Here is a 25295-nt window from a genome sequence, read left to right as displayed (position 1 = left end):
AAAACATTTAATTTAAAAAGGAACAAAATGAGGGGGTATATTATGCAATAGAAGGTATTATTAGTGCTGCAGAAAGAAAAATTAGGGCACATTTTGAGTGACTTCTCAAATCCTCTTCTATTTCATTAAAAAATTCTGACATGCAGTCTCCCAAGATGGCCACCAGAGACAAAATAGCCCAAATGTAGCCCAAATATCACCCAGATGTAGCCCAAGTATAGCCCAATGACAGAATGTCCCAGAGTGTTCTAAAGAACAACTAGAGCGCTAACAGTTCTACTTATTACAAAGGTATGGCACACCTGAAGCCATCTTGATTGGAAGAAAGGGGTAACTCTTAAAACATTTAATTTAAAAAGGAACAAAATGAGGGGGTATATTTTGCCATATGAATTATGATTAGTGCTGCAGAAAGAAAAATTAGGGCACATTTTGAGTGACTTCTCAAACCCTCTTCAATTTCATTAAAAAATTCTGACATACAGTCTCCCAAGATGGCCACCAGAGACAAAAGAGCCTAAATGTAGCCCAAATATCACCCAGATGTACCCCAAGTATACCCCAATGACAGAATGTCCCAGAGTGTTCTAAAGAACAACTAGAGCGCTAACAGTCTTACTTATGACAAAAGTATGGCACACCAGAAGCCATCTTGATTGGAATGAAGTGGTAAGTCTGAAAACACTCAATTTAAAAAGGAGCAACATGAGGGGGTTAATGTTGCCATAGAAAGTATGATTAGTGCTTCAGAAAGAAAAATTAGGGATCATTTTGAGTGACTTCTCAAATCCTCTTCTATTTCATTAAAAAAATTCTGACATGCAGACTGAAACATGCACTTTGAATACCAGCAGCAGACGTCCCTGGAGAGCAGTAGCTTTACTACAGTGATCTAATGTGCAACTAGAGTGCTAACATTCAGAATTTATGGCAAATGTGTGACACTTCTGAATGCCTTCTTGATGGAACCAAAGTAAACAAGCATTGAAAATGCAATAGATCTCGCCCTCGTTTAAGTTAAAGCCATTCTGTTTGTAATGAGGTGGCTTTTTAGCTTTGCTTTTATTAGTGTTTTTTCAACTTTCATGTAAATAACATGCATCTGTATGCATATATGTATATGTATGCATGCATTTATGTTTGTATTTATATAGATATACAGATGATATATGTTTATATATGTATGTATATATATATATTCACTGAAAAAACCATAGGTTATAGACCATATATAGTTAGGAATTAGCATTTACAAAACCTTGAAAATTCACTGAAAAAACCATAGGTTATAGACCATATATAGTTAGGAATTCGCATTTACAAAACCTTATTTTACTCACACAAAACCATTGAAATTCCATATATAGTTAGTTGCACTAACCATATATCGCGCACCCGCAATCCACTGCTGATGATGTCACATATTACATCATTCATGACATGGTCAGTGACATCACTGATGACATCACTGATGACATCTCAAATGACATCACTGATGACATCACTGATGACAACATCCAGTGACTGTATGTTTCTGTAAAGTTAAAATATGTCTTACATATTGAAGAATGAGTGGATGTATAAGTGTCTGGATGAAGGATTTAGTAGGTGCATGACTGACTGTATGAGTGAGTGATTAAATGTGTCTCACTGAGTGCATGGGTTAGTGACTAAACTGTCTTAATTTGTGCATCGTTATGTCTGTTGTTCTGTAAACTGTTGCATGTGTTGATAAGTAGCTATATGAGTAACTATATGGGTTATTGATTGGTTGCCCAAGTATTTGTATGGGAGACTGAGTGTGTGTGTGGGTGGCTGGGAGGTGTATGACTCTGTGCATAGATGTGTGAGCAGTTGATTCACTAGATGTATGGTTTCAAAAGTGCATGTGGAAACAGCTGTATGGGCGGTTGACTGTGTGCATGAGTGTATTGGTGAGTGAATGGATATCTCAGTGCTACATGTCAAAGTAAGTACATATGTAAAACACAGTACATGTGAGAGTTGACATATATAAATAACTGTGCATAAGAGCCAGTGAATGTGTGAGTGGCTGTATGGATCATTGTGAACTTGTATCAGGGATTGTATAAGAGAGTAAATATGTGTTAGTATATGTTTGAATAAGTAAAGTTTGTATAACTGTATAGTTGAGGAAATGGAGGTGTGATTGATTCTTTGCATGACTGACTAGGTGTGTGAGTAACTCCATGGATGAGTGACAGTCTGTGAGTGTCTGTTTACACTGATTGTATCCAAGGTTATATTAGAGTCTGAAGAGGTTCATCGTAGTATCACATGAATGATATCATCAGTGATGTGATCAGTAATGTCAAATGAGATGTCATCAGTGATGTCATCAGTGATGTCATTTGAGATGTCATCAGTGATGTCATTTGAGATGTCATCAGTGATGTCATCAGTGATGTCACTGACCATGTCATGAATGATGTAATATGTGATATCATCAGCAGTGGATTGCGGGTGCGCGATATATAGTTAGTGCAACTAACTATATATGGAATTTCAATGGTTTTGTGTGAGTAAAATAAGGTTTTGTAAATGCGAATTCCTAACTATATATGGTCTATAACCTATGGTTTTTTCAGTGAATTTTATATATATATATAGATATATATCTATATATATATATATAGATATAGATATATATATATATATCTATATAGATATATAGATATAGATATATATATATATATTCAATGAAAAAACCATTGGTTTTAGGCCATATATAGTTAGGGATTTGCATTTACAAAACCTTATTTTACTCGCATAAAACCATTGAAATTCCATATATAGTTATAAGCGCTAACTATATATCGCGCACCCGCAATCCACTGCTGATGATGTCACATATTACATCATTCATGACATGGTTAGTGACATCACTGATGACATCACTGATGACATCTCAAATGACATCACTGATGACATCACTGAAAACATCTCATTTGACATGACTGATAACATCACTGATGATATCATTCATGTGATAATACCATGAACCTCTTCAGACTCTAATATAACCTTAGATACAATCAGTGTAAACAGACAGTCACAGACTGTCACTCATCCATGGAGTTACTCACACACCTAGTCAGTTATGCCAAAAATCAATCACACCTCCATTTTCTCAACTATACAGTTATACACACCTTACTTATTCAAACATATACTAACACATATTTACTTTACTCTCTTATACAATCTCTGATACATGTTCACAATGATCCATACAGCCACTCACACATTCACTGGCTCTTATGCACAGTTATTTATAGATGTCAACTCTCACATGTACTGTGTTTTACATATGTACTTAATTTGACATGTAGCACTGAGATATCCATTCACTCACTAATACACTCATGCACAGTCAACCGCCCATACAGCTGTTTGCACATGCACTTTTGAATCTATACATATAGTGAATCAACTACTCACACATCTATGTACAGAGTCACACACCTTCCAGCCACCCATACACACACACTCAGTTTCCCATACAAATACTTGGACAACCAATCAATAACCCATACAGTTACTCATATAGCTACTGATCAACATATGCAGCAGTTTGTAGAACAACAGATATAATGATGCACAAATTAAAACAGTTTAGTCACTAACCCATGCACTCAGTGAGACACATTTAATCACTCACTCAATCAGTCAGTCATGCACCTAGTAAATCCTTCATCCAGACACTTATATATCCACTCATTCTTCAATATGTAAAACATATTTTAACTTTACAGATACATACAGTCACTGGATGTTGTAATCAGTGATGTCATCAGTGATGTCATTTGAGATGTCATCAGTGATGTCATCAGTGATGTCACTAACCATGTCATGAATGATGTAATATGTGACATCATCAGCAGTGGATTGCGGGTGCGCGATATATAGTTAGCGCTTATAACTATATATGGAATTTCAATGGTTTTATGCGAGTAAAATAAGGTTTTGTAAATGCAAATCCCTAACTATATATGGCCTAAAACCAATGGTTTTTTCATTGAATTTTCAAGGTTTTGAAATGCAAATTCCTAACTATATATCCACTATAACCTATGGTTTTTTCTGTGAATTTCATTGGTTTTTTAATAGCAAATATGAAAAGCTTTAAAATGTCAAGTACGTGATAGATAAAAACATTTTCGTATTTATGCACGCTGATGTGCTTTGAACGCTGCCCCCCTCCCCTCTTTTCTCTTAGTAGTACTCTCTCTTTGCAGATAGTGAAGAGTAGTTAACGCAGGCCTTTACCCCCGTTGTAATCCGTCCTGCCTGCTTGTCTCTCCATTTGATTGATTATTATCCAAGCATTTACTGTTTTTCAATTGATTCTCTTTGGTTCATTCTCTATTTACAAACAAGCACAAAGTCGCAATACTCTGTTTAGTCTTTGCAGATCGTGAAAAATCGTGTAAAAAAATAAAAGTAATCGAGCAAAATCAGTAGGCCACTAATTGGATCTCTTTTTGACCTCGCTAAAATAGAAATATTATAAACAACCCTTCATGAGAAATACGAAAATAGTGAGATGAACTGAGCTCCACACCATGAGGGCTGCAAGACAGCTCGGCTCCGTCACCCACCCCGCCCAAAATAACGACAAACCCTATGCAAATATTAAAAATATAGACAACACACCAGCAAAGAAACAGGGTAAAACATTTTAATAAATAACTATTTACATAACGTTGGTTTATAAGATGATGTCAGTAGTGGACCGATGTGTGAATAGGTCGGAAGCAGCACAAGGCGCCAAGATCCGGATGGAAAGTCCTGGATGTTGGGTGCCATAGTTCAGAGTTCTGAGTTTGAGCCTTTTTCAATGCCTGTGCTTTGTTGTTTCCCCTCCATCAAAAACAAAAAAAAAATATAAAACTGTGCAAAAATACAAAAAAAATCAAAAAATGTTTACAAAAGCAGTGCTTGTAAGACTGTCTGAAGCTTATTTCCACCTACTGCAGCTTCACTATTCTCAAAGTAAGTGAGGGTCGTTTGTGGACCTGACTGCATTTGAAAACAATGTTATATGGTACCTCCCTAAACCTCTTGACGGAGGCCCCCGAGGGGCGGTGTGATGGCACGGACTCGGAGAAGACGCTTGGCTCCGACCCCCTCCCCAAGTCTTATAGCACTGGTGTAGCCTGAGATCGCCCCCGACATAGGCGGCCGGCTCCCGGGGTCCGGCGGAACTTTTTGCCTTTTGATGACTCTTCTATTCTGGACTTTGTCCCACAATCCGTTTGACCTGAAGACACGCTGTAGTGGGGCGCCCCTTTACCGTTTTAGTTGCCATTCCGCCCGCTTTTGCTACACTGTGCCTCTTCCGCCATTCAGCTGTTTACCGCCCGCTCTTGCGACTACAGCGTCTCGCTCACCATGTAGTTAAGTTGCTCCCGCTCTTGCGGTGCAGCGATAGGCGGCTGCCACAGGACTCTCAAAATGGCGGCCGGCTCTTCGGTTTTGGGCCTGGTCCACTAAAATGGCCCTGGGACACCTTGGAACTCGGACGCTTCCCTGATAGGGCTTGGGTCCCATTCTCGAAAGCGTCCCCTCAGCCGTGAAGATTCTACAAAAGTCTTGGGGGCCCCCGACTCCCGCAGGCTTCTGGTGGGGAGCGGCTGCCATGTCTGCTCGTGGAATGGCCACGACGGAGCTACGAGATGGTAGTGCTCTCATGCTGACGCCAGCTTTAGTCTGAAACATCCAGAAACACTGTAGACTACCAATTCGATCAGTTCCGGTAGCGCCCCAACATGACCCGGAAGAGAAGAACTTGCCCCCCCCTCTTTGACTGATGGTTCTTGTTGCCTGTCCCCTCTGTTGTCATTTAACAGAACTCTTTGGACTGCTGAAAGGGGTTGTGTTCCGAACGCTGGTTGGTGGAGACATTTTGACTATATTCTTGACCTACGTTGTCGCGTAATGCGTTATATGACACGCCGCGTTAGCGCACCCGGAAGTGATCCGGGGCGCGGCGCGCAGCGCGTAACGTAAGCATAACAGGTCATGTGACTTGTTAATAAAACTTTTCATTGGTTCATTTTACTTTTGTTATTTTAATGATGAAAAGCTTGGTCATATGACCTAAAAATTACGCTTTTTATTGTTTTCGAACATTATTTTTTTTAAAACATATATGTTATAATATTCCAGGCTAATGTACTTTCCCGGAAAATTTACAACTGTCCTGCAAGTAAAATATATTCCTTTTTCGAGAAAAAGGGCGTTTCTTCGTTCCATGACGGAGCCGTTGAGTAAAAGAGACTCGGCCTGCTGTCTTAGTCGCCGATACGCCTGATTATCAGATTCTTATCGATCACTTTATGTTGCAGGAGTGGAAAACACAACTGCCCTTGACCATTTATCTTTACTACGTTCCTACATATTATACCTTTTATCCGTCATGTAATTGGACTGCTTTATTTCACTTGCCTTTTACTGATTCGAAAACAGTGACTAAAAGTAAAAACTTTACCAATGTAAATACTACTACCGTGTTTGATTTAAAAACCTTTATTGTGAAAATGTCAGTATACAAATACGGGCCTATAACCACCTGGGCCGGCCACGGAGCAAACTGAAATCGTATATGATGAGGAGACATTTACACTGTAGAGGAACGTAACGAGCGGGCCATTAGGTTGCAAGAACTAAGGTGTCTAACAGTTGCGGAATCGGTGGACGTACATTTTGTAATTAAAATAAGACAGGGCCACTTACAATAAAATTTTCTAGATATACATTTGCGGGCAAGGAGTTACGAGTCCCATTTATACCGGCGCCATTTTGGGCGAGGCCGGGCAGGTCCAAGATATAGTCAAAATGTCTCCACCAACAATCGGCCAGACCAGAACCCCTTTCGGCCCTTTATGCTACAAGATGGTGTCTTCCATTCAGAAAATATTGTTGGCAGCATTTTCAAAGGAAAGATAAACAGCCGTTCTCCTAGTGAGTCTCACATTGTTACATTTAGGAAGAATGTTGAAGAGTAATATGTGGAAAATCTGAAGCCATTTTTCTACAAACTCTCAATCAGCCTAAGTCATGGGCGATCTTTGTCCACACCAGGGCAATAGTGAAGCTGCAGCAGGTGCAAAAGAGCTTCAGACAGTCTTACAAGCACTGCTTTTCTAAACATTTTTTTGTATTTTTGCACAGTTTTATATTTTTTTTTTGTTTTTGATGGAGGGGAAACAACAAAAAACAGGCATTGAAAAAAGCTCAACAGTGCAGGGCGCCTTGTGCTGGTTCCGACCTATTCACACATCGGTCCACTACTGACATCACCTCATAAGCCAACGGGGCACCCCACACTGACTTTCGGCGCAGCATTGTAGGATGGCCACACCAGTGCGGCAACTTGCTGGACACCACCTCGGTGCCATCCGGATCTCGGCGCGTTCGAGTCACTGTACCGCAAGAGTGACCGGAACTCAGCTGAACACGCCGTCTTTCGGCGCAGCATTGTAGGATGGCCACACCAGTGCAGCAATTTGCTGGACACCACCTTGGGCAACAGTGAAGCTGCAGCAGGTGCAAATAAGCTTCAGATAGTCTTACAAGCACTGCTCAGAACTCTCAACTATGGCACTCAACATCCAGGACTTGCCATTCGGATCTTGGCGCCTTGTGCTGGTTCCGACCTATTCACACATCGGTCCACTACTGACATCACCTCATAAGCCAACGGGGCACCCCACGCCGACTTTCGGCACAGCATTGTAGGATGGCCACACCAGTGCGGCAACTTGCTAGACACAACCTCGGTGCCATCCGGATCTCGGCGCGTTCGACTCACTGTACCGCAAGAGTGACCGGAACTCAGCTGGACACGCCGTCTTTCGGCGCAGCATTGTAGGATGGCCACACCAGTGCGGCAATTTGCTGGACACCACCTCGGTGCCATCCGGATCTCAGCGCGTTGTGCTGCCTTCGGCCTATTCGCACATCGGTCCGCTACTGACGCCGCCTCACGTGCCAACGGATTTTCTACGCTTTTTGTAGCCCTATGCCGCATAACAGGTCATGTGACTTGTTTATAAAACTTTTCATTGGTTCATTTTACTTTTGGTTTCCTAAAGATGGAAGGCTTGGTCATATGACCTAAAAATAACACTTTTCATTGGTTTAGAACATTTTTTTTTCCCAAACGATGAAAGCCCCACCTTGTTTCTGGATGTTTCAGACTAAAGCTGGCGTCAGCATGAGAGCACCACCATCTCGTAGCTCCGTCGTGGTCATTCCGCGAGCAATCATGGCAGCCGCTCCCCACCGGAAGCCTGCGGGAGTCGGGGGCCCCCAAGACTTTTGTAGAATCTTCACGGCTGAAGGGGCGCTTTTCGAGAATGGAGCCCAAGCCCTAGCAGGCAAGCGTCCGAGTTCCAAGGTGTCCCAGGGCCATTTCAGTGGACCAGGCCCAAAACCGAAGAGCCGTCCGCCATTTTAAGAGTCATGTGGCAGCCGCCTATCGCTGCACTGCAAGAGTGGGAGCAACTCAACAACATGGTGAGCGAGACGCTGTAGCCGCAAGAGCGGGCGCAACTCAGCTGGATGGCCGCCACCTGGGGAGGCCCGTTCACGCCGCCTCCCCCACGCCCCCCCCCCCCGGGCCGCCCCACGCCAATTTTCGGAGCAGCATTGTAGGATACCAAAACCAGTGCGGCAGTTTACTGGACATCACCTGGGTGCCATCAACATCTCAGCGCGTTCTGCTGCCTTGGGACTATTCGCACAACAGACCGCTACTGACGAGGCCTCCCCCCGCCCCACCCGGGACGCCCCACGCCAATTTTCGGAGCAGCATTGTAGGATACCAAAACCAGTGCGGCACCCAGGCGACATCACCTGGGTGCCGTCCAGAACTCAGCACGTTGTGCTGCCTTGGGACTATTAGCACAAAAGACAGCTTCTGACAATTGTTGCTTTTTTGGGTGAAAAATGTTTAAATGTTTTTACAGTTTTTGTTCCGTTCATTATAGTTAAAAGTTAATAAAGTTTTAAAATCTAACTTTGTTGGAGTGCTATATATGTTTAAAAAATCGGGTGAATGGGGCCTTGAATCGGGTTATTGTCATGTGTGGGCTTTGCAAGTGTACTGCTACAAGATCGGACATTTCAAACTCAAATGCACGTTCTTTTTCTTACCTTTCCGAAGCATGGAGCGCAATAGCAGGCAGAGAAAGGGTGATGCACGTGTTGAACACTGCCTGGCCTGGCAAGTTGCTGGCAGTGCCCCCCCCCGCCCGCTCCTGAAAGAGGGCACACACACACCGCCGCCCCGAGTACTTCACAAATCTTTAAAAGACCATGCGCTTGTTCATGAGGCTTAAATGGTTTATCACCCCTTCTAGAACCCCTGCATCGACCCTCTGAGGTTTCCTGGAAGAATTAGCACGTAACACAATACCAAGCCCTGTCAGCTGAAACCCCCGAGAAATCATGGGGCATATTATCAAGGGGGTTTATTTCCGCTTTTTTGGCTTTAAAAGCCAAAAAAAAAAAGAGATAAAATTATCTCCCTATTACCAAGCTGTCGCTAACACCAGTTAGTGACATCTAAAAGGAGATAGCGACCATCTTGGGCCCCGCTTTGCATATCAGTGATATTTATCACTAATGACATGCAAAGTGGGCGTGCCAAGATTTCAGCGACTGGAAACAGTCCCTAACCATCGCTATCTCCTATTACCAACTTTTGGAGATATTCGCGCTAAGCGCGAATATCTCCAAAACCTAACACCTGCCCTGAGCAGTTTTAGCCATGTTATCCAATGGGAAGTGGATAACATGGCTAAGAGCATTTGCTGGATAATGCATGAATATCGCTGACTTTTCAACGATATTCATGCATTGCGGCCGTTTTTTATCGCATTTGCGATAAACCTTGCTAATAGCAAGGTTTATGTGCGATAAAATTCGCCGATGTGCGGCGATAATTTTTGTCTCTAAACAAGTTAGAGACAAAAATTATCGCTAGTTGTTGGTAATATGCCCCCGGGTTTTTGCTTGCAGGAATCGGGAGGCGGGAGACTAGCACTGAAATCAGTAGTCTCACGCCTGAATCGGGAGGGTTGGCATGTCTGGATACTCTACAGCTGGGGCCATAAACTACATCCGCAGGGCTAGGTGATAGCCTAGGTCCGGCCTGGACAATCGGACACAGAGGAAGAGGAGTGTCAGAGGGTGCGGTAGTGAATAGGGTGAAAGGGAGGTGTCGGGCGGGCACAGGGTGTGATTCTCAGAGAAGAGCAGCGCAGATGGGGGAAGTATATGGCCCATGCATGAGAGAAAGAGCGGGGGTGACCAGTGCGTGGGGGAGATGCTTGCGAGGGTGGGGAGCCATGCTGAGGATCGGCGGCGTGCAGAGAGTGGCCCTGGTCAAGACATCTAAAATGGCTGCCGTGCACGACAAAATTGTGGCATTGGACAAAAAGGCAAGATGGCGCAGACAATGTTTATCAATAAGGATTCATTTATAACAAAATATTTACTCGCAGTGACAAAATGGTGGTCAACACTTCCTGATTTCCATCGAATCGAACGTTAACAAACGTCACGCAGCAAAAAAAAAAAAAAAAGCTCACGCACAGAGCAGTTTTTAGCCATGTTATCCAATGGAAGGTGGATAACATGGCTAAGAGCATTTGCTGGATAATGCATGAATATCGCTGACTTTTCAGCGATATTCATGCATTGTGGCCGATGTGCGGCGATAATTTTTGTCTCTAAACAATTAAAACGAAGCACAAAATGGCGAATTCCCGTTTCGCTACCAGTTTGCGGCCCAGTTCGCGGCCCGTGAAGCGCTTCTACCGTGAAAAATCATTTTTTTTTTATTTTCCCCACGGGACCCTTTAATAACCCCAACAACATTCCTAGGGGGTCAAGAGGGGTATACCTTGCCCCCTTTCAATAAATTCCCCCTTCGTTTTTCACCTCTTCTTCTCTCTCGATCCTAGCGAGAGATAAGATGGCGGCCGCTCCGGACTGTTTAGAATGTTGACAGACACCGGAGAGCCAATCAGCTTTCTGCGCGCAAAGTTCCGTTTCGCGAAAAGTAAGCGGACCGGATCGCTGCCCGGAGCGCTGTTACAGATATATATCTTGTTTTGAACGTTAATTTCTCAAAAACTACTGGAGCACATATATTGAGACCTAGCAAAGGCACATCGGGCTAACAGTCCCTACAATTTTGCCAAGTTTCGTGCAAATCCATTCAGCCGTTCGAGCTAAAAGTGAGTCCAACCGCCCTATGGAAATTAACATGGGAAAAACGCGTTTTGGGACCCCCCTTTTTTCTCGGCCCCCCCTCGACAAAACCCCCCCAAATTTTCAAGGGCTGCTCAGAAACAAAATGTGCCATTTTCCTGAAAATTTCAGCCGATTCCGTCCACAAACGCCAAAGTTATTAGACATAGAATTTTCAAAAATCCCATAGGGAAAAAATCCTAACTATATATACCTACTGGCGATAGCCAGTAGGTAATATATATATATATATATATATATATATATCTATATAGATATATAGATATATATATATATATATCTATATATATATATATAGATAGATATATATATATATCGTAAAATCAAAAGGTTTTGACAAACGCTAGGCCAGTATTTTATGTACAGGCATTAAGAAAATAATTTTAAAATGAATATCAACAAAATTGCTAACTATCCAGACGTAAACAAATTAATGCATTTTTTTGCTAAATTCAATAACTGCACTTTTAAATTAATGCAATTTGTAGTAAACATTCTGTAAACAGCATTTGTTGACTTCTGAAAATATAAGCATTACATCTGCATACTGTACAGAATACTGGAAATATGTATTGAGGGTATATGTTCTACTCACGTTTGCTGTGTTCTCTGTGATGAAGAACAGTTCTGTGAGAGCGCGGTGCAGAGGGAGTAGAACACTTGCACTACTGGTATCAAGACACAGATTGTTCTCCATATTGCAGAAGAGCTGCCAAAGGGGTTTCAGCAGTGTCAAATCACAGTCCCTAAAGAAAGATATGGAATACAGATAATACCACATTAACTATATTATGCAGGCTTCTGAGAAAGTACCACAAGAAGGCAATAGCATTAAATAAGGGTAAGCACAAAAAACCTGTACCTGGAGCACTAAGGTCAACAACAATATTTAAAGCGATCTCTTCTTTTTCTATCACGATAGATTCTGCGCAGTTTGTGCTCCTTCTCAGGGTTAAATGGTAGAAACTACTATACATCCTTTTACCACACCCGCTGCCATGGTATTGTTCATCAAAAATAACTTATTCAAATCCTGCATGACTGATGAGTACTACAAAGAATTCCATGAGTTCTGACAGACAAAATGCACAATGAAACCTGAGGTTTTAATAGTTCCGTAAGATATCCTTAAGACCCTTGATTTGGACACAAAAAATGTTTGAATACGGATTACTTCAGACCCGCAAGGCTAAACAGCTTCTGCTTTAACTTCAGGGCTGAATGAAAAGATTCCATAGAGGTACAGAAAACAGGCAACGAGCCTAGTGTATGAAATTGGATTACTGGTTAAGGGGAGATAGGAGGGTGAAACCCTACAGAAGCAGCAATAACAATCCTTGTCCAGGTCAATGAGGCTCAAGCAAGCCCCAAATTAACCCGAGCTCAACCCTCTGGTAGCTTGGCACACCACCGAGCGCGCCAGGAGGCGCTTAAAGCTGCGCAAGGGGCAGAGTCCCCTGTTGTTTGTTTGTGCTGGACACCGGGGCTCACCTATTGCAGATCCACAGCCGGGCTTGGCTCCGCCCCCAACCTCCTCGGACGACCGGCCGGGCTTGGCTCCGCCGGTCGGTTCAACTACACTACCCAGGATTCCTGAGGCTGACGCTACCACCGAGCGCGCCAGGAGGCGCTTAAAGCTGCGCAAGGGCCTTCGTCCCGCAAGGACGCGCGCGGTACGTGCCGGACGAAGCCCGGACAAAGGGCGGACAGTCTTAGACAGTCCGAGACTGTCCGCGAGTGGACTGGGCCAGGACCCCCCTGCCTATTTGGTGACAGAGATAGATCTATGAAGTAAGACTCCATTGCTTAATTGATTGCATTGCATCAAGGGATATTATTTGATTTAGCCTTTTCTATCTCTTGCTTTGACTGTTCTTTGGCATTAATCCCCTTTCAACTTGCGTGATTAAATATTATGCCTAAAAAAATTGCTGCCCCTGCTTCCAATACGATGGAAAACTATCTGGTTCAGGTGGTAACCAAAATCAACAGTGAAAGAAGGCAGTCGCTAGGACTGAGCCAATCTCCCATTCTTTACCCCCGAGCCAAAACTCTGATTCACCACCGATAGTTGTACCATTGGATGCTGCAAATAGCGACGCCCCTGACATTGATCTTCATGTTAATGAAATTTCTGACCAATGCAGTCTGTTGTTGGTCGATGCCGACGCTCTGTGTTTCAGGATGCTCCTACTGATCCTGAAACACAGAGGGATGTGATCACTGAGCAAGCCCCCCCCCTGCAACTAGGGCAGCTAGGATATGTAGGAAAACACAGCCCAAGCGTGGGGGACTACGATCTGGGAGAAAAAGGGTTACACCGCCATAAAAATCCAAGGAAATCAGTATGGATCATGAGGAGGATAGTGTCAGGCAAACCATGGGTGATGAGCTGTTTGATAGGATAGCGGACATGTTTGACTGTAAGATAAAGGCGATTATCAAACCACTGATGTGTAAAATTGATAAGCTCACTGCCGCGGTAAAAAGATTGGGTGGGGTACAGAATAAGATTGCTGAGGAGGTTGGTAGTATGATAACCCTAGTATCAAATTTAGCTGACACAAATAAAGAGCATACTGCAAGCGAGATAGAGAGCAGCGGAAACACCGCATTGACTATCCCCCCTGGGCAGGTACTAAAAAAACCAGACAATGAGGCAGCAATAAGAGAAGATCTTCCATTAAGATCAACTGCACCAACTGCACCGTGCCCGGAGATAGCTTCTCTCTAATTTATAGCAGAGGCTTCACCTTTGGTGCTGGTGTTGGCCAATGTACCCGTCTTGCAACCTGGCCAGTCAGAATCCGTTTCATCTCTGACTAGCAAGGCACTACACTGGCTGTCAGGTAATATGCAGATGGCTCCATGGGGGAAACAACAGCTAGCTGGGGAGATTAAGACGGCTAGGAGGGCAGCCTGGATAGGGAACAGACCAAAAAAGTTTAAAGGTGACTGTGTGGTGTTGAATTTTTCTAATACGCCTGTATTACCTAATGTCTTGTCAAACATCCTCCCCCCTCAACGTAGGAGTGGAACTATTGTTCCCCTCACCCTTGAATTTTTTCAAGGCGAGAAGAAAAGTGTAATACAACCGAATATTGTAAGGCCTAGGTGGAACGCATGGGCGCATAGATGGGATGCGGGTGCTTCTGCAAATGACTGGGGGATAAGTTCAAGAAATAGATTTGGGGCTGCGCACTCTAATACTTCAAGGCACAGGTGGAACACAGGGGCATATAGATGGGATGTGGGTGCCCCAGTAAACGATTGGGAGATAAGACTAGAAAATAGATTTGGGGTACTGTCAGGTCTAAACGACTGCGACTGACTTCAGAGGGGCCATATCATGGCATGCAGTAGAGCACCTGACGACCGCATAGCATGCGATTCTATAACCCAGAGAATTGTCTCTACAAATGACATTCCCACGAATGAGATAAATATGGTGGAAAATTGTAATATACTTGAGGATCCAGAAAGGTTAAACTGCGTTAGTCCAACTTTCGACCACAATGTTCCTGATCCACCCAACTATCAAGGGCAAGAATCGCAAGAATTAGTAGCGATACTGGGCAATTCATTGGTTAGTGAAATATCTTTGCCTTTATTAGATGAGACTCGAGATGACCTCAAGGCTACGCATCCATCGATCTTAATGACTTGCCCAGTAGACGCAGCAGATGCAGATCTACCAATACTAGTTACTCCAGCGAGTACTATTATGGCTTCTGGGCATGCGTCCTGTATTAAAACAAGGGAGGCTAGGCTAATCTCCTGGAACATCGCAGGAATACAAAAGAATCTGCCTGACCCAGCTTGGCACCAATATCTTGAGAGCGGGGACCTCATTCTGTTCCAAGAAATCTGGGGGTTAGAAAACTACTATAAAATTGGATATAGGTCTTTTTTTATCCTAGCTGTTAACATACATGGCGGCAGACCTTCTGGGGGTCTGATGATTTGGGCCAGAATAACAGTGGGGGTCACATTTAAACAAATAGATTAAAAAAAAAACGATATATTGATCTTAGAATTAAAAAAACCTAAAGGACCTACACTCTATGTGATCAATATTTACAGTAGACCGCATAATCCATGTAAGGAGTCACCAGTAATAACGCAGCTATGTAATATTATCTCGGAGCTTGGTGACAACCCTATGTTAATTATAGGTGGTGATTTTAATAGGGACTTTGAGCCCATTCTAGGTCTGGAAGATGTTCACAGGGATGAGGACACTGTTAATAATATTCCTTATATTGATGCAGAGTATAAAGTCGCATGTACAACAAGTGCCCTACAAATTTTAAGCATGACACTAGAACATAGACTACGTGGATGTAATGGCCGATTTCCCTCCGATTGTCCTACTCGACCAACATTTGCCAGAGGGGTTTGCATAAGTAATCTAGATTATATCTTAGTCTCCTTGGCCTTATGGCCAATGCTAGTGGATATAAAGGTAGACAAGCGTACCGAAAGTGATCACTTTCCACTTTCCTTGTGCGCTCAAGACTCACTTTTTATTTCCTCTAGCGTAAAAGGTAGTATGGACCTCACGCGAACCTATAGAATCCAACAATCGCAGGCGCCTGAAGTGGCCCGCGGTGTTGGGTAATGGGGGCACTGTCAGGAAGGTTTATCAACTCTTTCTTAAATATATGACTCCATTAGTTGATGCTGACGTTGTTATTGATAATTCCCTTGTCATGGAGACCCATGACCAGTTAATTTCCGAACTTGGTATTGTATGTATGTATTTAATGCTTGTTAAGCACGGCTGTCACCCAAAAGGGTATCCTGGCGCTGAGACCATATCTAATCATCAGATGAAGTAGGCTACATTACTCTAGGGAACAGGTGGGTCTTAAGATCCCTCTTAAACGAGGACAGATCATGGCTACTCCTCAAAGCTAGAGGTAGAGTATTCCATAATGTGGCGGCCGTAAAGCTGAAGGCGCGGCCGCCCAGCCTCACTCTGTTTATCCTGGGGATCCTCACCAGGAACGCAGAGGAGGATGTCAAAGGTCTGGCGGCTTGATACCAAGAAAAAAGATTTTGGAGTGGTATTGGTCCTAGTCCGTGCAGAGCCCTAAATACAAGACAAAGAGCTTTAAAAGCGATCCTCTGCTGGACCGGTAGCCAATGAAGGTCGGCTAGAGCTGCAGATGAAGAAGCAGACCGTGGTCGGGACAGAGCCAATTTAGCGGCCATGTTCTGAATCCTTTGCAACTTTAGGATCAGAGTCTTGGGAGCTCCCAGAAGTAGTGCGTTGCAGTAGTCTAACCTACTGAGGATAGAACTACGCACTACCTCAGCTCTGGCTCCCCGAGGAAGAATTGGCAGAATTGTATTGTATTGTATTGTATTGTTCTAACAAAGGCGATAAAAAGGAAGGATTCTGATCGCCGGTCTCCTACACAGGAAAATCTTTGGTACAACCAAGCTCGTAGACAAGCTAAAACAGATCTTATCAAAGCCGTGAAAGGAAACCAATTAGACATTGTTAGAGCTAAGAGGACACAGTATAAAAAAACTGTTCAGATAGCCAAGATGGAATGGGACGAGAGGGTCTGGTCGGATTTGCTTGAGGCCTGCAAACTAAATGATCAGACCTCTTTCTGGAGCCTCATTGCAAGGGGCACGAAAGGGGTTACAGTGGCAAATGACAGATTTCTTGAGGAAAGCACCTGGGTCAAACACTTTTCCTTGCTCTACTCTTGTAAAGGAGAAGAGGAAGATTGTGTAATAAAACAAATCAGGTTAGCCCCATATGAGAACCCTTTAACTTTTAACTTAACGGAGACCATCTCAGCAATTAAGGCGGTGAAATCGGGTAAAGCTCAAGGTCCAGACAGAATACCCGGGGACCTCGGGAAGCATGAGGATTTTATTTGGGCTCCCTACATTAATTTACTTACAAATAAAATAACCCGAGGGGCCCCAATTCCGGAGACCTGGAGGGGTGCAGAAATCGTGTATATATTTAAGAAAGGTGATAGGTCTAATCCATCTCATTATCGACCTATTAGCTTGATTGATGTGCTGCAAAAAATCTTCTCCCGCCAACTTCTTAGTAGGCTTAACACATGGGTCGAGGACCACTTTATTCTTACAAAGTACCAGGCTGGTTTTAGACCTAGAATTAGTACAGTGGACCAGGTTTTTAGATTTTTATGTTTAGTTTGGAAATATATTAACATAAAGAACTCCCATATGTATGTGGCCTTCGTCGATCTAAGAGCAGCCTTTGATCTTGTTCCGAGGGGGAACCTTTGGAGAACGCTAAATGATATGGGTGTCCCTTGGAACATTCTCCAACAACTGATCAGACTGCACAAAAACAATTTTGCATGAGTCAGATGGGGGCCTAATGGGGAGCTGAGTGAAAAAATAGACATAGCGAGAGGAGTTAGGCAAGGATGTGACATGGCGCCTACTTTATTCTCCCTTTATGTTAATGTCAGTCAGTCAGTCAGTCAATTTATCTTTATTCGATTATTAAAAATCATAAAAGAAACGAGCATAAATACACAGCAATTCATCAGAGCACAAATTCATACATAAGTTTACATAATCAACATCTTTAAAAAACAACTTTTTAAAATCACAATAAATAAACAAAATACACTAAAAATGTTACGAAGTATTAAAAAAGGAACCCTCCGGAAGACAAGGAATTAAAATTTAAAATGGGAGACATTATTCAATGGTCAGTAAGGTGCCTAACTCTAGTGCGGTTTTTATTTATCCGTGCTCCAGCTACTAAAAAGCTAGCTACATGAAAGGTGACTTTTGCATTAGGAAGGAGTTGCAAAAACATCATGGCTGGTTTAACCTGAGTGAAACCTTGGTTACGCAGGATTGGAAACAGATATTTTTTTCTAATATCAATATAATGTTCACAAAACATAATGAGGTGTGTCGTGTCCTGAATAGAAAAGTGGTCACAGTCACATGGTTCAGCATCACTAGGTCTACTCCAAGTTTTATAATTGCCTAAGATAGGATGGATCAAATCAAAACGAAATCTCGTTAAAAGGAAACGATGGAATGGTTTAGTTACCAGGAGGAGGTATGGTTCCATTCCTGGACCAGATTTCAACATACAATGTTTCCTTACCGTGGGTTTACTTAACTCTATGGCTTCCCTCTCCAGAACATACAACTCAGTCAGAGTATATTTTACTGTTTTAAGGTCATCTTGAGTTATTAGGTCTGGAGAGAAAAAAAGCTCCGGGCGGCCAGCAAGAGTCAACTGTATTTGTACGAATTTTATCCACGGGATATACAGGGCTCTGTCCAGGGCTAAACAATCTTTTAAGATAATATGCTTTAATGTAAGCTCCTGGTTGAGCCAAGTTTTCATCCATCCTATAACAGGAGCTAATTTTAAAGAGTCCGTTATGTAGCCCAAACCTAACTCTGCATGTAATACATAAGTGGGAGTCGATTGGGGGACTGAAAGCAGAGATCTCAAAAATTTGTTTTCTACTTTCTGGATTTTATCATGACTAGTATACCCCCAAATAGCAGAGCCATACTGGGCGATGGACACACATTTTGCATTGTAAATTTTGATGATGCTTTCCATGGGACGGGCACCTAATTTCTTAGCAAAACCGAGCAACCCTGCAGCCGCTCTAGCAACAGCGTTGCTTTTAACGGATTGCTGGGGGCCCCAAGTGCCCTTTTCGTCAAAGGTCACACCTAAGTATGGGAAAGATGGGACTCTCCTAACCTCTTTCCCTGTACAATAGAAAGTTTTGGTCTTTCTTTTCCTACCTGCTGCACCTGCGATCATCACATGGGATTTCTCTGTGTTAGTTTTCATGTCCAACAAGGTCATGAAATCTCCAAAGGATGAGAGGAGTTTATTTAGGGCTACTCCTGAGCGAGCTAATAGGACTGCATCATCCGCGTACAGGAGGACAGGAATCTTTGTCTCACCTGCACATGGAATATCAATGTGAGATGCGGCCATGACTTTCTCAAGATCGTTTATATAGAGAGTGAAGAGGAGGGGGGCAAGGATACATCCTTGCCTAACCCCCCTCTCCGAGTTGAAATGGCAAGTGCATCTTCCCTCCCTAGTCACCCTGACCGAGGTCTTAAGCTCCCTATGTAGTTCCGCTAAGTAATTAACCAAGGGAGGGTCAATGCCCATGACCAAAAGGATCTCCCACAGCTTACCCCTGTTGACCATGTCAAAAGCTGACGAGAGATCCATAAAGGCCATGTACAGAGAGCCCCCCCTGGCAATTACATATTTATTTAAAATTAGTTCCAGGTTTAGGCATTGGTCTATGGTGCCCCTTTTTGCTCTGAAACCATATTGAGCGTTTGATAAATTTCCCTTACTCTCTATGAGCTGGGTCAGTCTTCCTAAAAGGACTCTCCCCAAAATTTTAACGCTTGAATCTATAAGGGAGATTGGGATATAACAGCCCGGGTCTGTCCTTTGTCCCTTTTTAAAAATAGGTACTATGGTAGACTTTGTCCAGCTAATAGGAAAAATCAGGTCCCTTGTAACGTTAAAAATGTTTGTAAGGATCTTGGTACTAAATTCTGGGGCGCTCTTGAAAAAATCTGCAGGGACCCCATCTGGCCCTGGTGCCTTTTTGCAGAGTGTATCATTGATCGCTTTCTTTACCTCATCAGGAGTAAAGGGAGGGATTGCAATCATTGATGATTGCGAAGGTAACGTCTCGCAATCTGAGCGATTATCAGGGTGGCTATAGATATTACTAAAGTGTGTCACCCATTGATCGTCTGGTATGATACAGTCTGCCCTCTGATTATCTTTCCCAGCAAAGTATGGGTGATTTATGATTGCCCAAAATTTAGCGCTATCTCGTGTTTCGGGCAATAATAATTCACTCCAGGCATCATTTTTTATCTCAAGTTTCCTAAGCCTGATAGCGTGATTGTATTGCTTCCTCAGCAAAGCTATCTGTGCTTTGTCTCTTGGTTTATTTTTTAGAGCCTTTAGGAGAAGTGAGTGAGCCTTAGAGCAGTTTGAGTCGAACCATCTGGGGCCCCTAATCTTGTTTGCCTTTGTCTTTACAGTTAAATCTAGGTTAACCTGACGACAAATGGCGTCAAAAGCATCAATCAAATTGGGACCAGGGTTCTTATTATCTAGACAAATTGCAACCTCCCTCTCTACTTTTGCCAGGGTTTCCTGTAGAAAGGCGATAGGGGTCACTTGGTCCCACTTTAGTCTTCGGTTCTGGTCTTTTAAGACTAGGTCTGTCGCACATGAAATAACAGCCTTTCTTTTTCCCAAGACTCCTTGAGATATAATCTCTAAAATCACAGGATTGTGATCGCTAAAAATTGTAGTTTCTACCTTGTAATTAATGACTTCAGGTAGGAAACTAGAGGATAAAAAAATATAATCTATGATTGTGCCCGTCTTGTTGCCTACATAAGTCGGTACCCTCGGGCCTGTTGGGCAACAGGATGACTCATACAAGTTAAAAGTGGCTAAGAGCAATTCTAACGTCTGTCCATGTGATGTATGTTCAAAATGTGGTGGAGAGGAATAGAAAGAAAAATCCTCTTGTTCCACCTGGCAATCCAAATGGCAAGGATGAATATTGAAATCTCCCATAAGGATCACCTCATACCCATATGTACTATTCTCACTGTGGACAGATAGGAATTCCTCTAAAGCTGTCAAATGCTCGTTATTAGTTTGACTGACTGGCGAATTGTAGAAATTAATTAAAACTATGGGGGAGGATTTTGGCATGGATAGTTCTACCGCTAAGCAGTTAGTGGAGTTAGATTTAATGTGTCTTGGCTTTCCTTGGAGATCTAAAGAAATATATATAGCCAAGCCCCCCTTCGCCCTTCCTGCTTTACTAGGGTCCGCAGGTACCGAAAAGTGGGAAAAACCATCCAGAACCAAGCTGTCTGATGTTTCCCAAGTTTCTTGGAAAGCAAGAACATCGTAGGAACTAATTATATCCAGCCAATTCTTGTCATTTAATTTGGCTCAAAGACCAGCGATGTTCCAACTCATAATTTTACAAACTCTGACTCCTGCGGAACTCTGTACTAATAAACTAGAAGCAGGCAAAGGGCCATTACCTGTATTGTCTTGTATTGGGGGGAGTCAATCGTTTTGAGCCATAAAGGATAACGGAGCATAGCGGTTGAACAATTTGAGGGGTTGTCCAACTGGGTTAAACTGTCCTGGATAACGATGGAGAGCTGCAATATTTTGCCTAGAGTCCTGATCCCATCTAAAATTCGAATCCCAGTTACTGTCCCATCCCGGAGCTGGGGTTCTTGGGTAAGTAACGTTCTGCTGTTCACCGTAAAAGAACTTTAAAGTCAAGGGAACAACAGTACCCCGTCTGCGTTGGGGAGGGAAAATATTAGCAAGGATATTGGGAAGGACATCATTTGTTGAAAAACTCACTGCCACACAGTCCCCTTTGAATTTTTTTGGTCGGTTTCCCAACCAAGGGACCCTGGTTACTGACTTAATGACACTAGCCAGATGGCGCTTTCCCCCTGGTGCAAATCGTGTATTACTGGTCAGCCAATGTAGAGCCTTACTACTAAGGGAAGTAGGGCTTTCCACTATACCCACTTCCAATGGAGGTACATTTGCTAAAACTAAGACCACAGGTGTAGCTTCTACTAAAAATTGTAGAGGGTCTGATGAGTGAATTTGTGCTGAGGGAGTGTTTGCCTGAGGGATTATATCTGTGGGAATGTTGACTGACAAGGGGCCCTCGCTGTTAACAATAGATATTGATGGTTGAGATGGTAATATCTCCCCTGGTAATTGATTTACTACATTTTCAGTTACAACAACTCCAACAACATTTCCCCCTATATTATCGCTTAGATGTGTAACTAGCGTGGTTATATTCTCTATCCCACCAGCAACCGCAGTGTGTAGTCCACTCAACTTCTTGACCTCTGCTTGTAACTTGTCAATTTTTGATATTAAGGGTTTGATGAGAGTATTAATTTTATCTCGAGGAAATCTGTAATTTTTTCATAAAAAGCATCCTCAAGAGATAATTTTGATGTATCATCATCATCGCTAATCACTTGCTTAGCTTTAGGGGTAGTAACCCTCTTTCTTTTTGCACCTGAGCGGAGGCCTACCCTCTTTGGTGGATTTTTAGTACTAAGTCGTCTTGGCCTAGGACCATGTCTTATGGGAGAATGCTCATCAGCGGATGCGCAAGTCTGTTTTTCCAATTCAAGTTCAAGTTCAGTATCCATGTCTATGTTACCCTCAGACTCCTCGTGTAGTCCCTCAAGTGCTGGGGTTACGTTAATGGATATGTCAATAGAACCCTGGGAAATAGGGCCGCTGGGAATCTCCACACAATGAACTTCTTGCGAGGTGATGTCATCAGTTAAAGTAGGTGTAGTAGGTGACAGACATCTCATGTCGGGGGATTGGCTTAGGCCCAAGGATTCTCTTCTCTGCATGTTAATTTTTTTGACAGTTTGCACCAAATAGTTATTTATGGTGTTAGACTGAACTTCGTTCTGTTTCTTAGGCATAGTGTTCAATATTCACACAGGGCCGGTATTTAAACAAGCAAATAAAGGGGAACTGGAGAGTAAGTCTTACTTGGTAGATGTCTGCAGCAAATTTTCAACAGCGTTTCTGGCCCAGCCCAGCCTCTTTCTGCCGATGAGGGCCGTAGAGGGCCCGCCCTTTGCCCGGGCTTCGCTCCGGGCGTCCCGCGTAGCGGGTTCCTGCGGCGCTTTTGTGCGCCTCCTGGCGCCCTCACGCTGTCACCCGGCGCGCCGCCGCGTAGGCTGCCGGGAATTGTGGTCCCGGAGCGGCGGCGCGTGTAGTCTGCTGGAAAGTGACTCTTGGCGGTGGCGGCGTGTCTTCGCGGTGCTTAGCTGCCTGGGTATGACTCCTGGCGGTGGCGGCAGGTAAGTAGGCTTCTCCCCCACTCTGCCGGTTCCTGCGGCGCTTTTGTGCGCCTCCTGGCGCCCTCACGCTGTCACCCGGCGCTCCGCCGCGTAGGCTGCCGGGAATTGTGGTCCCGGAGCGGCGGCGTGTGTAGTCTGCTGGAAAGTGACTCTTGGAGGTGGCGGCGTGTCTTCGCGGTGCTTAGCTGCCTGGGTATGACTCCTGGCGGTGGCGGCAGGTAAGTAGGCTTCTCCCTTCATCCCTGACACCCTCTTGGGCTGCGAGCATGACTCTCCCAAGTTGTGTGTGTGGTCAAGCCGTTCCGGCACTATTATTTGCGGATGACACTATTTTAATTTCCCAAACCCCTAAAGGACTCCAGAACCTTCTTAATAAATTTAGGTTGTATTGTCAGGACAAGAAGCTCGAAATCAATTCGTCCAAAGCTAAGGTCATGACAATCAACCCACATAAAGGTTTTAACAAAACTTTCTACATAAATAATGAAAAAATCGAAGAAGTCCAAAGTTTTAAGTACCTGGGTATCACTTTAGATAGTAAAATATCTTGGAAATCTCAACTAGAAACCTCAAAGATCAGACTAGTTCAGAATCAAGCTCCTATTTTAAGGAAAGACAAAAATAGTCCTTATAAATCAGTTACTCCAGCAATTAGTCTGTTCAAATATAAAGCACAATCTGCTTCCCTCTATGGTGCAAAACTCTGGGGACATATTTCGAAAGGCACTTTTTTGGTCCAGGAAAACAAATTGCTGCTAGGTGTACCTATCTCTACTCCCCTTACCCCGGTTATATGGGATCTTAATTTTCGCCGATCAGATGACCACGCTGCATCGCGCCCATTGTTATACTGGGTTCGTCTCTGGTCCACTGACGAGCTAGTGTACTACAGAGAGGCTCTAAAGGAGATAATGGCAATAAAAAACTCTACATGCTTAATATGGTTGGCCTACATCGAAAAATGGTTTTCAAAGCTGGGGTTAAGTAGTTTATGGTCAGACCCGGATTTGATTACCAATAACTCCAAGAAATTGTTAAAGAATAGGTATTGGGAATATATTAAAGATTCTGTGTTGAGAAATCCCAACCTGGGGACTCTGACCCTCGGGTTCCTCGAACTAAAAATGGATATGAAACTAGAATCCTTTATGGACGAAATCTACCCACCTACGGCCAAATCTTTATATCTAAAATTTCGCTATAGTGCCCTTCAAATTAAATCTAGGACTTTGAAATGGCACTGCAATAAAGGACCAGGAGGTAGTACTGGATCCGATTTATGCAAATTATGTGAAATGGACCTGAGGGAAGATGAGTCCCATGTGCTATTCATATGTCCCGCTTACTTACATGCGAGGAAAAAATGGCTAAAACCCATATGCCAACTCCTGGGTCTTCGCCACATTAAAGATGGCGAAAGAGTGTTTAAAGGAGATACTGCACGCCCAATAGTATTCAGTCTAAGCCGCTTCCTCCTATCAGTAGCGATAGTCAGGAAGAGAAAAGGCCATAAAATGTAAACTAAGAGGTGGCATGACTGTAGTTTAGCAGCTGGAATGTATCCTGACTTGTGCCTATTTTATTTGAATTAATTGCACATATGTAATCTTTACTGGAACGTGTGTGCATTATGTAATTATCTAATGTAACCCAACTGATATTATTACTACCAAGTGGTGCATGTAACTGAATATGATCTAGGCTTATATTGTAACTGAATATGATCTAGGCTTATATTGTAACTTTGACTAGAATAATGACAATAGGAATTGGCCTGATCTTAGTGTTTCCTGGTACCTTGTTTTTATTGCTTTATAATATAATTTTAAATTTTATGAATTGCTATTTATTAAGTGTTCCTTGAATATGTGTGCTAATTTAACTGAGAAGGACCTTGCTGCTAGTTCTCTTTTAATTCTTAACCCGGTGCTGTGTTGACATATATATTGTATTATAATGTTTTAAAATGTATTGTACTGCATTCTTTTAAGGTTGTTTAACCGAAATAAAGAATAATGAAATGAAATGAAATAAAGTGAAAACATAAAAAAAAAAAATCG

The 25295-nt window shown here is 43.0% G+C and overlaps 1 protein-coding gene across 1 annotated transcript in view; it reads right to left on the bottom strand.

Annotated features, from left to right (window-relative positions):
- ZZEF1 (zinc finger ZZ-type and EF-hand domain containing 1) overlaps positions 1-25295 on the bottom strand; it is a 1733356-nt gene that overhangs the window by 63840 nt on the left and 1644221 nt on the right. The window contains exon 53 of the mRNA XM_086954803.1: positions 11903-12053. Within this exon, the coding sequence (XP_086810929.1) occupies positions 11903-12053 (151 nt within the window). The remainder of the gene's footprint in view (positions 1-11902; positions 12054-25295) is intronic.

Source organism: Lissotriton vulgaris, chromosome 2_1 (genome assembly GCF_964263255.1).
Source record: "Lissotriton vulgaris chromosome 2_1, aLisVul1.2, whole genome shotgun sequence".
Classification (NCBI taxonomy): domain Eukaryota; kingdom Metazoa; phylum Chordata; class Amphibia; order Caudata; family Salamandridae; genus Lissotriton; species Lissotriton vulgaris.
This window is presented reverse-complemented; position numbering and strand designations above follow the sequence as displayed.